Here is a 13,986-nt window from a genome sequence, read left to right as displayed (position 1 = left end):
ATGCAAGAACATGTGACATTGGCTGTCCCAGTGTATACTTATCTATCGTAGAGGTTATCTACCTACAAGTAATGTTGAAGAACTGAAAGAAACAAGAAATCAGAGTCTCAAATAATGATAAATGTAAATATGCTGCAATTGTGACTTATTACAAAAATCTGAAGAGAAAAAAGCCGTAGTGCGTTTCCAGCAACCAAAATTTGCTTGAAACCGTCGAGGAGACGCGGCTCCCTAGAGGAACAAAAGCTGGCTTAGGAGTCTTTTTTAACCCATCGTTGGAAGTGCTGCTCACTGCATAGCATAGGTGTAATTATCTGCCTAACTAACCACATTAGAGGCCCTTGGGTAGTGCATTTAGAAGCCATCAGTCATCTCTGCGGAAAAACAAGGGAGTTTATTCAAACAGTTAAGACCACTATCAAAAGGGGAAGAAAAGACAACTGCGTTTCAACAATGCAAACTAAGTCATCTCTTCCTTCACAAACTGGAATTATAGCCATGGAAGCTACAGAATGAAACATAACAGAAATATGTATACCAGAGAAATGCTCAGGGTCAAGAGAAGGACATGCGTTTCCCGTAATCCTTCGCAAGACACTTTCTTTTCTTTTTGCTAATTCTTCTATTGTTGGTAGAAGATTGAAGCATATCATCAGAGGGTAGCTGTAACATCAACCATCCACTTACCAAGTTACCAATGTATCACTACTAGCTGCTGATTTAATCACGTTATGATGAATGATTACAGAAAAGGCATCACCAGGCTGTCATACAACTAATCACACAAGTAATACATATACAATATCTACAGTTTCTGTTATCATCATTGGAAAGAAAAATCTTTCTTTCTACTCACAACATGACAGTAACAGCATATACTAAGCGCAAAGGCATCACTCACGCCCTTGTACGAAGCCAACCAAGGGCAGGTGCTTCATAGTTAAGCCCTGACAACAGCCATGTAACAGAATGTGACACGTCATATAACAGGCATGTAACCCATCCCAAACTGGCGAAATCTTGATTTTCACGACTTAAGATTCATCATCATCTTGCAATAGTATTTCATAAATATCAGTCCTCAAATTGAGTTCTTTATCCCGCATTACTTCCTGGAGATCCGACAACTCTTTTGCTGTAAGCACAGAAGCTAACTTGATGAAACCATCAAGCCAGAGCCTCTTTGACCTGTGAAAATGTAGAGCAACAGTAATGAGGTTATTACAAAGCACAGCAATAAAAATTACCTGATTGGTGTTAAAATGAATACACTGCAATCTTTCAGCGTTGCAAACTACAGTTTTAAGGTTAGGTCAATGCTAAAGAAATATTAAAATAAGAGAGTAAGAAAACCCTACAACTGAGCGACATGTGTGTTATGGTAAGCAAGGAGACAACTTGGGAAATGTAGGAATTGACACCATAGTGCTAGAGGGACAAAAATGGTAGGCCATCCATGGGAAACAAAAAGTTATACAATAAATCCATGACTCGATAGAAGTTGCACCAAAGCTACAAGATACGAGTAAACAGAGGCTCACTCCCTCAAGGGCATTTAACTGCTGAAGTGAAATGGGAGGCTCTAATACAAAGTACATGGATATTGTCCAACAGTTGGAAGAGGGGAATGACTAGAAATAAAGAGTTTGATTTCCCTTCCTCTCCCCGTGAACCCGACTCTAGTAACAATTTCCTCTTAGTCTTTTTCTTTTTTTGTTTGTTTTAATAATATTATGTCGAGTTCTTTCCTTCTTGGCCTCTTAAAGTATGAAATTCCTTTTTATCCTGAATCATTTCACTGTTACAGCATATCATGAATAATATACTCACCACGGGCAAGCATGGATGGCCCGAAAAAAAGCTCTTCTAGCTGCAGAAGGGTTGCATGCTATATCACTTTCATAGGCAATATACGAGCGCCAGATTAAAACTGAGTTACGTAGCTTCTCATTCTCCAATGCTCTCTCAAAAAGTCTGCGTATTCTATGCTCTGTACCACCTTTGCTCATGTCGAATGATAATGCAAAGAGCCAAGCAACAAGCGATGGTTTCCTGGAAGTTTAAGCAAGGGACACAAGAAAGAGTGAGAATAAATCTTTGAATCCAGTAGATGCAAAACAATATAAACACAGCTTTAAACAGCTACAAGTTTAGGTATGTATGCTTTCTGCATCTTCTTTCAAAAGGATAGATTTCAAATACAAACCAAGAAAGATTATAATACCGTCAAAAAAGGCGTCATCCTAACTTTTCTTGTTCGTGTTTTATTTTCATTTTTGAATTTACTGATTTAAGGAGGACGGAAATTAGATCTAATTGTCCATTATAAGGCTCTCCGACATGAAAGAGGCGGAACTCTTGACGTTGGAGACCTTCTATAATACATGCTTGACACAGCTTTTCATTCCAAAAGCCTGCCACAAACAGAGCCCTTAGAGAAAGATCTTTTAAGAAGTACTCAGATAGAAAAATGCACGTATAAACATGCATTTGAAAGTCAGATTAAATACTTTTAAGAAGCACTCAGATAGAAAAACGCATGTATAAACATGCATTTGAAAGTAAAGATTCGCAAACTTAGCTGCTTGAGAAGTCGTACAAAAAATAAGAGAACTAACATTGACTGACTACTGACATAGAATTGGGGGAAAAGTTAAGAGGGCCATACTTTTGGAAATTTTCGTCAAAGATCCACCGCAGCTTATTGGGTGACACATAGAGATGGCCAATTTCAACTAAAGCATTGTAAACATTTGGACTGCATGGATATATATTCAGTCCTTTCACCATAGATTCCCAAAATTTTGACAGCTTCATTTCTTGATGATGTCTGCAAAGCATCCTCATGTAAAAGTTGAACAAATGCTCCAGATGACTACTGTTCCGCCTCCTTTCTACAGCAAGGTCATTGCAGTAACCATCAGTAAGATGAAATATTCCATCCGGAAGAGATGTGTGAGATTCAAGACAATGATAAAGCACATAGATTATCAATTAGTAACACAACTTCTTAAAAAAAAAAAATAATAACATACTCCTGTTTCTCTCTTTTAATTCTTGGCCGTGAGGGCGTCGAGGTGAGGATTCCAAACTACAGAATAAGTTATAACTAGAGAAAGGTATGCCCAACAAGGATAACTTAATCTTAACGTAGCTTGGAGGATTTACACGTACTGTCAACACAACTTTTAGGTCTAGCAATATTTACAAATAAATGCAGGAACAATACAGATATGCCTCCCCTCTCATCAACTATCTAAACTCTACTTACATGGACGTCTACAACATATAAAGTATATTTTCTACACCTGAATTGAACGTAAGTATTAGTAGAATTTCATCGCATTGAATATAGTCCTACTCTATTGAAACTAACTCTGAACACCGAATAGTGGACTTGTATCCAACTAGCAGCTATACTGAAGACCTCTTTTTGATAAAGTAATACGTTTTTGTTAATGATGCTTGTATACAAGAAGTATACCAAAATGTAGAAACCTACACAAAGATATGGCTTTCTCCAAACAACACCCAATCTTCTATACATAAAGGAACCTAATCGGTACACCAAAAAGAAAAAAGAGATAAGAGGCTACTCCTCAAATGTACAAAATCAATCTCTACACCTTCAAACACTCTTATAAAGCAAAACCCAACGAGAGAATTAGTTTGATTCCAGACGCATATTACACCAGTATTCAGATGTCTAATTAATATATAAATTCCGTGATCACGGTCTGAAAAGAAAATAACCCCATTGATTCAAATAGCATATTAACAAAATCAAAATTTATCTTTTCATTGGTTTCAGCTTCTTTTTCAGAAACACATATCAGCAAGTTACATTAGATGAAAATGTTACTAGTTGCATTGATTAGGAAAAACATTATCCAAAAGAGAAATCAAAATTCTCATGGAATAGTAAGATGAATTTCCGACAATCAATACTCCCCCTCCCTCCCCCACCCCCCACCACCCCCAAAAAAAAAGGACAAAAGAAAACGAGCATCCAGTTTAAACAATTATATAGACATATTTTCACATAAAATTCATAACATTCAACAGGAAAAACAATAAGAAATCAAGAGATTGGAATGCCGTGAAGGTCTAACTATGATATCCATATCCCCCTTGATTAATCTCCGACGGGATTAAAAGGCTTTGCTTCAACATAATGAAATGTTTTCTAAGTTAGGGACAAGTCCTCTGCCCCATATTTGCTGTCTAGTTCATTAACTCTCTTTCTCATTAAAATACCAATTACAACGGTATGTATATAATAATAACAATAATATGTGATATGACATGATAAAGGCACATCAATTGTTCACCAATTAATACTCCTCATGAAAGAAAGGAAACGGAAAGCAATATAGTAAAATAAAATGGAGCATGGAGATATAGCATCAGCAAGAATGTCGTTTACCCTTAACGCAGTTTACGTTTATCCTTAGCATCACGATATTCTTTAGGTAAGACCATTTGTGCTAGAAAAAATGAAATTGTGCAATAGCTTTAAAGAGCCAGAAACAAATGTATAACGAACAAAGCTTGGAAAAATCAAACTCAATGAGAGCATGCAAACAGGCGCAGCTAGCTACAATAGACCCAAAGGACATGAAATTCCATGTTTAAAAGGGAGAAAATGAGAGGCAGCGAAAAACTGATTACCAGGAAGCACCATCGTGAATGCTTGCTCCAAAATTTGAACACCTTCAGTCCATCCAATTGTTATCTCTTCAAATAAAGCAGCTGAACATATGAGAGTAACTGATTGATCATCAATTAAACCGCGTGTCCATGATGAACATAGCATATTCACTTGTTCTTTGAATCCTTGGCGTGCTTTCAGCTGTTGCAGGCTTGATGGTTTACATTTATATGGACTGTATTTCATACCGCTTCCCAAGCAAGATAAAATATGCATAGCACGTAAAGATGATTCCGCTGATACAGAGCCTCCACGAGTACCGTTTCCGAGCTCCACTTCAGCGTACCAGAGATATAGGAGAGATGCATTCGTCTGAAAATCCTACTTATTCAATAAAAAGTAACACTACAACATCAAATGACAAAAAAATTTATAGGTAGCGAAGAAAAATTAACCAACAAGAAATAAGACCAGTAATTGACTGAGATTGCTGGAGAAAATATTGGCTGGAAAACCTTATTTCATGGTGAAGGAAATGGTGATTTAGGCACTATCTAGAGAATAGAAGAGGCCTCTTATAAATCACAGGGCCTGTTGAAGCGGTACTGCTCTCCAATGAAGGGATACAGCACGCGAACATCATGTTAAACAGGAAATAGAATGTACCTGTGGAATTCCATCCATTGAAGACAATGCCATGTCGAAAATCTTTCTAGCATGGTCAGTATTTCCAAATACTGCTTCTCTTCGTGCATAAACTCCACAAAGCAATACATCCTGTGAGGAAAAAAAAGTAAAGACAAACAAGTGACTTTCAAGTTGAGCCATCAGAAGCATAAACCCAATGGAGGCATCAGAAGCACACAAAGTTTACAGCACAAATCCATTTGTGACGCAAACTTAATAAAAAAAAATCGTGATGAACAGGGACGAACGAAAAGTAAATGAACCAAAATGACAATCATGGGGAAGGGCAGGGCCCAAGTGAAGTGTACACCAATCATTTTCGAGGATACAAATCAATATCAAGTCTCTAACACCTATCACACTGCTACTGTCTCTAAGCACCTAATAGAGCAATGAGGTAAACTACAAAGTTGAGTTTTGATCAACAAATTATGCAGCAGCTGTAATCACATGAGATCCTGATCAATCTCCAACATATTCAATAAAGTTCAAAGGAATTGACAGAAGAGCATAAAAGGTGCACCTTATTTACTGTCAAGCTTTAAAGAAAGAAAACGAGCGAGAAAGAGAAAAGCTGACATCTCAGTAAAACAAACAAGCACCATTCTGATGAGGACTTGCAAAACCTCAATAACCTATTGTCACCAATGAGACCACTATTCGTGCATTGATGTTCTTACACAAAGATATCATGAAATTACATAACCAGGAGCGAGTTACCATTTCTTGATTGTTCAAATTTACCTCTTTGTTCAAATTTACCTCTATATTTATTTGCAAGCAATTATTTTATAAAAAGGTGGCGTGCAATATGAAAGATTAAAGACATGTACTCTACTATTTTAGAAAACAATGTGAATATACCACACACGTAGAATACTTGACCAACAAGATGAATAAAAGATGTACCTGACGGTTACTCTTCAAAAGGCTTTTTGCTAAAGTTCGACATGGTGTTACTGAACAACTAGAAGTATTCATCGCTGTATTTGATAGCTCCTCCGCAATAAGAACAGCTTCTTCCAAAATGTGATTTTGGGGAAATACAGTGCAACAAAGCAATGTAGCATTTCGAACAAATTCCATCATGCTAGTCCTCATAGAGATATCATCGGAGCTACTAAAAACTTGCTCCAAACTTGTATCAATTTGGTTCCTTCCTTTTTTGGTTAAAACATCGTGCACTCTTCTTAGTTCATCAAAGAGAGAGTCTGGCATTGCCTCCAAACTAAGGCTTTTTTCAGCCCAACTTGAACTGTTTGTACAAGTCCTGCAAGCATTAAAAGGAAGTAACTTACATACAGCTAAGTATATTACTCTTGTTTCCATTCCTTATATAGTTTACCAAGCACCTCCGAGTGGCTTCTGATCTCAGTTAACAGTGTCGATTGTCAAAGAGGAAGAACCATAGTAACACAGAGAACCAACATATCAAACCATATATTTTGACATGATTGAGAAACTAAAACACAAGTAATAATCTCTGAATCACAACTCACTCTCAGCAACTTGTAAATATTTACTTATCAAAAGAAAAAAAACAACCCACTCCTCAGCAACCAAGAAAAAGAAGACCTAATTGAATGTCACAAGGAAACATCTTTTAAATGCAGCAAGTTTTTTGTCGATCCTTCTCCTAGATCTTCTCTTGAATCTTTGATTTCATATTGCAGACAGCATTTTGGAAACGATTATTAGAATTTGTAGATTAAAAAGTTTGCAGTTCTCCATCTAGGTTCCCTTAACCTCTAAATGGAAGTCGATTATATCCAGAGACTTGCAAAGAGAGAGAGAGAGAGAGAAACTAATTGAATTAAGCCAAAAAAATTCAAAGAAATATCCAAAATCCTTTTTCTGCATATAATTTTAACATATTGACCCTTTCCCTTCTAAAGTGTCAAGGAAAAGCAGGGCAGATTCAGGGTTTTAACCAAAACAACGTTCTTTATATTCTTAGGCAAAGCACTAACTAGCCAATGCTAGATGCGAATATGTAGAACAGTCAACACAAATAATTTAACAATTTAATATCATTCAAGGTGGAAAAAAGTATCAGGACATAAAAAGGATGATCCTAGCTAGTTGAGCAAAAGTGCCGAAACTTTAGGGCTTTAGGCTCACCAAGTAATAGCAAGCTCAGGCGCTTTCTACAGGAACCAAGCTGAACCTAGATAGCATTATCCAACCCCTACTTGTAAATGTGACAGGATGACTTGGTTCTCAGTTCTCAGAGTTAAAAAGTTCATAACTTTAGCATATGAGATCCTTCCCAAGTATGCTAGAAAAAGACCACCCTTTTCTATCCAGATACATTCACACAGTAATAAGATCCTCAAGCATGAAACTCTAATGCGTGACATGGACCTCTGCGTTTCATTTATTGGAGCAATATGACATGTTTAACTCTATTATCTAGTAAAATCAATGTGAGCACTAGTGAAATCAATCTAATATTCAAGTTAAGAAGACGAACCATTGAGCCATCCTCCCGCCATAAAAATCAATGAACTGCGATACCATGGAAAAACGTGCTTCTTCAGAACTTATCGAGAACAGGTAGTCACTCACGTCTTCATATGCTATTACTCTCAAAAGCTGTTCCTCATCTGGAGCAGCAGCAGGATCCTCGCTATGAGAACTCCCAGCTGTTTCACAAAAATACGCAAGAAATTAATTGTCTACCAGATAACAGATGCAAAGAGAAGAAGAGAAAAAGGAGGCAGGAAGCAACTCATCGCTTGGAAACTACAGGCAGTACACTGACACTTAGAACAGTTAGTTCAAAATCTTTACAAGGAAAATAATAACAAGCTATTATCACACTCCATTTGCAAACGCAAAACATTCTTAAGCATAAAATTAGCCCCAAAATCAAAATAATAGATATTCATAGTCATGGCAATGGATAGACATAACTGGGTGGAGTTAAGCATGATAGGTGAATGCTGCTAACAACACAGCGAAAATGAAAATGAAACGGGAGCTATTATTATAAGTACAGGGTGGAGAGCATGACACTGAATTTTATCCAGAAAATTACTATTGTTCATGACTCAGTCACACGATAAATAATTTTGGACTGCCGCTTTATTGGCATGTCTACTGTCATTTAGCCTTTGGAGACAGTAAAAAGAGATAGAATTGCCAAGCTTTTTGAAGAAAAGAGATAGAGAAGCTAAGCCATTGAAACAGAAATTGACCCTAAGTGTTCAGAAGTGAACAGTTCTTTTATTGGGAGTGAAAAGTAAAAGGTCCATGAAGTGACAAAGAGAGTATTTAGTACAGAGAATGTTTCAGCTTTCCACTCTAGCGAGTGAACCTTCCAGAGAACAGTTCTCCCTTGCACAAAGATCAACCTTCCTTTTTTTTTCTTGGGGATGCCAGCCTTGTTATCCCTCTGTTCAGTCTATATCCTAATTTGTATATTTTTTCCCTGATTTAGTTAGTGATGGCCTCTCTTCAAGCAATTCCTTCACTTGATATTTCTTCCCAAAAAAGTGTAATTAAACTTAATAAGGAAAGGAAAGATCAGTGGAATGAAAAGGGATGGGATAAAGAGGATTACTTTTAGCATGGACTGGCATCCACTCGCTTGAGTCTCTTGCTACCTCTTCTTCTGACCACCTAGTCCAAGTTCGTGTGTCTTTAATCTCACCATTAGCTTCAGTAGCAGCATCAATCCCAAGCATTTTCAGCAAAGCTTCAGTATCATCTGTCTGCTCATCATCTTTTGTTTCAGCTAATTCGTCAAGAGCACCATCTGTCTCTGTTATATTTTCTATAGCGTCATTATTTTCTTTACTTTTAGATAACGGTTCTGACCAACCAGTCCAACCACCTTTTTCAGAATCATGTGAAGGCTCCTCCCTCATAGTTTGCCTCAGCTCTTCCTCTTTCTCCAGCCACTTTGACCAGCCGAGTGCACCATCTTCCCCAGCCCTAGCACCATTACTGTTCCAAAAATGCTCAAATAGTCTTTGCTTACTTTGCTCACTAAGAAGTAAAGAAGGGCAGAACAAGCTGTATTCAATCTCCGCCTGGAACATGGCAGTAGCCAACTCTCTGTACCCAGCCTGCCACTCAAACCGACATAGACTGAGAAATATATCAACCAGACCATGTTCAAGTCTTACAATAGCGGGATCCATAGAAGGCGAATTAGCACTTCCAGAAACCTGTATCCAACAAATACATCTCCATCAGCAAATGGAGTGACGGAAAAGATCAAGATGAATTTAGTAGTCAGTAACTCTAAACTCTTGCACCACAGCATGTGCTAACCCTGTAAGATTTCACATACATAAAATCAAAGAGAATATACTGAACTATTTAAAGGATTACTTCCTATTAGTTTGATCTAAGTTTTCAAAATTGCTTTACAATTAATTTCTAGATATAACACAGTGGAAACATACAGTACTTAATGCTCATGAGATCCATGCAAAATTTCATTTTTACAAGGTAGTGCTGCACCTACAGTAAATTTTTATCTTTAAGTTGTGAATGAATCCAATATTCTGGATATACATGGACACTAATATGTATAAATTTAGTAATGATCATACAGTTTGACCCTTGAGCCATTCAAAGGCCTCACTTAGCAACTTCTTATTTGGAAATCTTTCACTATTATCCTACTTCAGCAACCAAATAAGGACATTCTAGGATATGCACACACCAATATTTGTTGATCTGGTCCTCGCCAAGTTCATGCTGGAAGCTACTACCCACCCTACCCTTCCCCAACAACTTCAAGGATTTATCCTTCATAAACACTTGGATACAGTCTCTCTCCCAAGAGTCCAGAGAAGGTGCTCTTAGGACAAATGCACTTTCAAGGATCTACGGCAAGCAGTAGGATTTTACTATGCAGTTTCTCATCTATTTGACGGTTAATGATACCATCAGTTTTGACCCAGAAGGGCACGATCATCTTTATCATTTACCTTGTATAAGATGATAAGGACTTTATCAGAAGCCACACAAGCACCCAACACAAAGATCAAATTTTCAGAACAGCAAGAAAACTGAAAGTCTGTATGCTCAAATTAATAAATATCTTATGCCAAAAAAAAATAAATAAATAAATAAAGAGCATAATGTGTCAAAGGTGAGGACCTGCCTATGTTGCTTGGACCATGCACCAGATAAAGCTTGGATTGCATTTGCATACATTTTTCTCATTTCAGAAACCTTAAACCTTGAAAAGTCGCCCTGAACAACCCGCAAAAATTCTCTCCACAATGTGTAACTACCTGAGTTCTGGAGAAGTATCTTCTCCCATCGACTAATCAGGTCATCAATGCTATCTCTGCTCTGATAAGCATTCATAAGAGAGAGAAGCAGGTCTTCGCTGTCAGGGTTCAGCTCAGTAGCCTTCTCCAGAATACTGATCTTCTTTTCAAGTGTTTGCAAACGGGCACCTTTCTGTGGTTGCATACTTGCTACCTTATCTTGGAACTGCGCAAAAGCCAACCAAATTTGCGCGTCATGTGGTCGTTCCCTTGTCATTTTGTTGAACTCCTTTGTTTTGCGAAAGACCTCATCCTCCCAAGATTCCTCAACCACTGCATTACCTGAAACAGTATCTCCTCTGATTCCTTCATCTGACTTAACTTCATCTGGCAATGAAATGAAATCAGCTGGCATGCTCATCATGGGCTTGAGAGGAGCCAAAAATCTTAGACGTTTCAAGTTCTTATGGTGCTCAATTGCAGCGTATGTTGCAGACCAATAGCGACCTCCAGACCTTAGTTTATTGTCCAGCGCATCAATATCACTTTCTCTTTCAAAAGTTCTCTTATCATTCAGCCTATAGTAATTGAGCTCAGAGTTTTTCCTCGAATTATGAAGCTTGTAACGAGCAACATCCATTCTACAGTGCAGCAGAAAATATTCTACAGTTAGTAAAGTGAAGTGAATCAAACTAAGACCTAAAACAAATTAGGTGTTTCAAATGCACCTTTTTGTGTAGAACAAAATTAAAAATCCTTTTCCTCAATGATGAAATCAAGTATGATTCTACGAAAGCTCAAAAAATCAATTACATAAAATCAGTTTATTCCTTCATACATTATTTACCCTCACCATAATAGAAAAGAAAGCACGAGTTCACCATGTCCATATGTAACTCATAAAATCATTGTGCATGCCCCTATGATAACAAATGGACACTAATCTCATTAACTCTATTTTACTACACACAAAAAAGAAATCATAACTGATCCGTGTTTGAGGCGTAGTTGATTGATTGATGGACTTTGCTGCAAATACGAATAGTTTAACAAAAAAAAAATTGCACTGCAATGATTTTTCAGATGACAATTCCACTGTGTTAACTGGTTGAATCGTCATTCTAACATTTTCAAATTGCTCCCACTGTGGTAGATGTTGAGAAGAAATCTCACTTTATGTTTTACGATTGCATTGCCCATAGTGAACCAATAACTGCTAAATCCACATATAAGTTCCAATTATGTGTAGTTTTAAATTCTCTTGACAGCTAACAAATCAAAGTACAGTAAAATTAGAAAAATTAAGCAAGTTGCGTCACGACTCTTTCTGATTACTTGTTCTACGTAGCTTAAAAGAATGCATAGAAAAGCAGCATTCGCACCTGTAGAGAGTACCAAAAGCTAAATTGTCTCGATCGCCACGAGAGTCAAAGTAATAGTCTTTATCATTAGCAGTAGCTGAAGAAGAAGCCCAAGTTCGAACATCACGTTTTCTAGAAGAAGAAAGTGCATAGTCATAATGTGGGCCCTCATCACTCAATCGCTGCCTTTTCTTTCTCCTCTTTTTCTTCTTCTTACTCTTTCTCTCATCATCATCAGAAGTAGACGAGTGGCCCCGCTCCGACGCGGACGAGTCCAGCAACTCATACCGTGCTCCCTCTTCCTTTTCTATGTCTTCTCCTTCTTCGTCTTCTAGATTCTCGGGGAACTGGATATTACCGTAGTTCGTTGAAACGGTGTTGTTTATAACGGAGATGTCGGTTGTGAAGCTGGAATTGCGAAGCCATTCAGGAACGGCGTCGTGTGAGGTGGAGGGATTGGGCGGTGCACATATCTGAGATTGGGGGAAAACGGGAAATAGCGATGAACTTTTTGATTCGATTTCTTCCATGGCGGACTCTGTTTCAATCTTCTTCTATAAACTACTAATAAACCCCGCGTATTTTCCAAGTCATAATGTCATATTACTGAAAATGTACCTATTAATAATAAATTGATTAAAATAATTGTTACAAAAAATCAAAATAAGATAGGTAGCTATATACTAGCAATTAGCATAAACCACAAGAGATATTAGTGTGCCAAAACGGGAGATCTATCAAATTATTCTTTAATTTTAAATAAAATTTCTTCTATAAGATTGTTAATATTATTCTATAATTAATGTAGACATTTAAAAAATTATTCTTTTTGTCTAATTGGGTATATTAAATAGCGTAATTTAAATTTTCAATTTACATTTCTAGCCCTTTCAATTCCCGTCCAGAGCGTGTTGTGATTTAATTAATTTGAAGTGGGTCTAACAAGTTAATCTTACATTACCTATTGTATCGCATTGTATTATTGTCACAAAATAATATTTGTTTTGATTGTTTATTTAAAATTGATTGTATTGTATTATTAAATTTATTGTTCTGGAACAATCAAAACCCCTATTTTATGAAACAACCGTTTTGGTATGGTGAGATTGTATCCTATTTTCTTTTTTAATTATGCTCTTATTTATTACTATAATTCTATTTTATCATTTACATTTTTTTTTATTTTAACTCCAAATCTCCAACCTATTGACATACTTTATTTTTTCCATCTTTTCTAGAGTTGGCTCGCCGTGTTCTTTTTATTCAAGTCTCCATTCGATTCTTTGTCTCTTTCCATCATTTTAATTTAATTTTTGTTGCTAATATTAGTTAACCTTTTTCTTCAGAGTTTTTTCTCTTGTTTCCAAGCTACCTAATTAATGATAAATTAGTAGAAAGATGTTTTCTCAAATTATTTTTATGTGTAATTCTTGATAAATTTTATTAAAATAATTGCGGGTATTTTAGCGAACTTATCAATTACAGTACAGTACGATACAGTCAAACCAAACAACAAAACGGTTATTTAACAACAGCAAACGATACAATCTATTCAAACGTTGTATCCATAAAACGATACAACACAATAGAATACAGTACAATACAATACATTATAAAATGATGAATAACAATGATCCAAACATGGCGTTACTATAGATAATCAGCTAGGTTGGCAATATGTCTTTTGATTTGGCACTTGGCACCTATGGTTAAACAGATACCTTTAGAAAAGATAGTGCTGCAAATCTTTCTGATAAGAGTGTACATGTTAGACCCTTAGAATATAAGTTTTTTTTTTGTCAACAAACGAATTTATATTAAATTAAAAGTGATAGTCAACCTAGAAGCAAAGTGTATGCTTTGCATATTGTTACAAAAAGAAGTGATATATGGACCATTATAATGATCCCTAGGTTGAGCTACAATATTATCGCCACTGTCATGTTCATGCATACCATAGGACATGTTGTTTGTTGATGTAGGCATTGTTACGTTTCTTGCGTAAGCACTACCCCTTTGGTCGTCTAGAAGTTGCTGATTCAAAAAGGTGGGT

At 36.6% G+C, this 13,986-nt stretch overlaps 1 protein-coding gene across 2 annotated transcripts; it reads right to left on the bottom strand.

Annotated features, from left to right (window-relative positions):
- Positions 1–88: 88 nt before the first annotated feature.
- On the bottom strand, positions 89–12,510 carry LOC104237948 (uncharacterized). 2 transcript variants are annotated; one of them, XR_713782.2, is made up of 11 exons: positions 11,955–12,510; positions 10,457–11,213; positions 8,904–9,513; positions 7,812–7,983; positions 6,248–6,608; positions 5,318–5,428; positions 4,672–5,032; positions 2,669–2,894; positions 1,831–2,052; positions 539–1,188; positions 89–374 (listed from the first exon to the last, which is right to left on the bottom strand). XR_713782.2 is itself a non-coding variant. In XM_009792184.2 (10 exons), exons 1-10 carry the CDS (start codon positions 12,461–12,463, stop codon positions 1,035–1,037), a joined length of 3,483 nt encoding a protein of 1,160 aa, XP_009790486.1. In that variant the 5' UTR covers positions 12,464–12,510; the 3' UTR covers positions 89–1,034. The 2 variants fall into 2 exon arrangements, 1 of the variants encoding a protein (XP_009790486.1); XM_009792184.2 differs by having other exon boundaries at positions 89–1,188.
- Between the last annotated feature and the right edge of the window lie 1,476 nt (positions 12,511–13,986).

The sequence above is a fragment of the Nicotiana sylvestris genome, chromosome 3 (genome assembly GCF_000393655.2).
Source record: "Nicotiana sylvestris chromosome 3, ASM39365v2, whole genome shotgun sequence".
In the NCBI taxonomy this organism is placed as follows: domain Eukaryota; kingdom Viridiplantae; phylum Streptophyta; class Magnoliopsida; order Solanales; family Solanaceae; genus Nicotiana; species Nicotiana sylvestris.
Note: the sequence above shows the minus strand (reverse complement) of the source record. Positions and strands in the feature narration are given on the sequence as shown.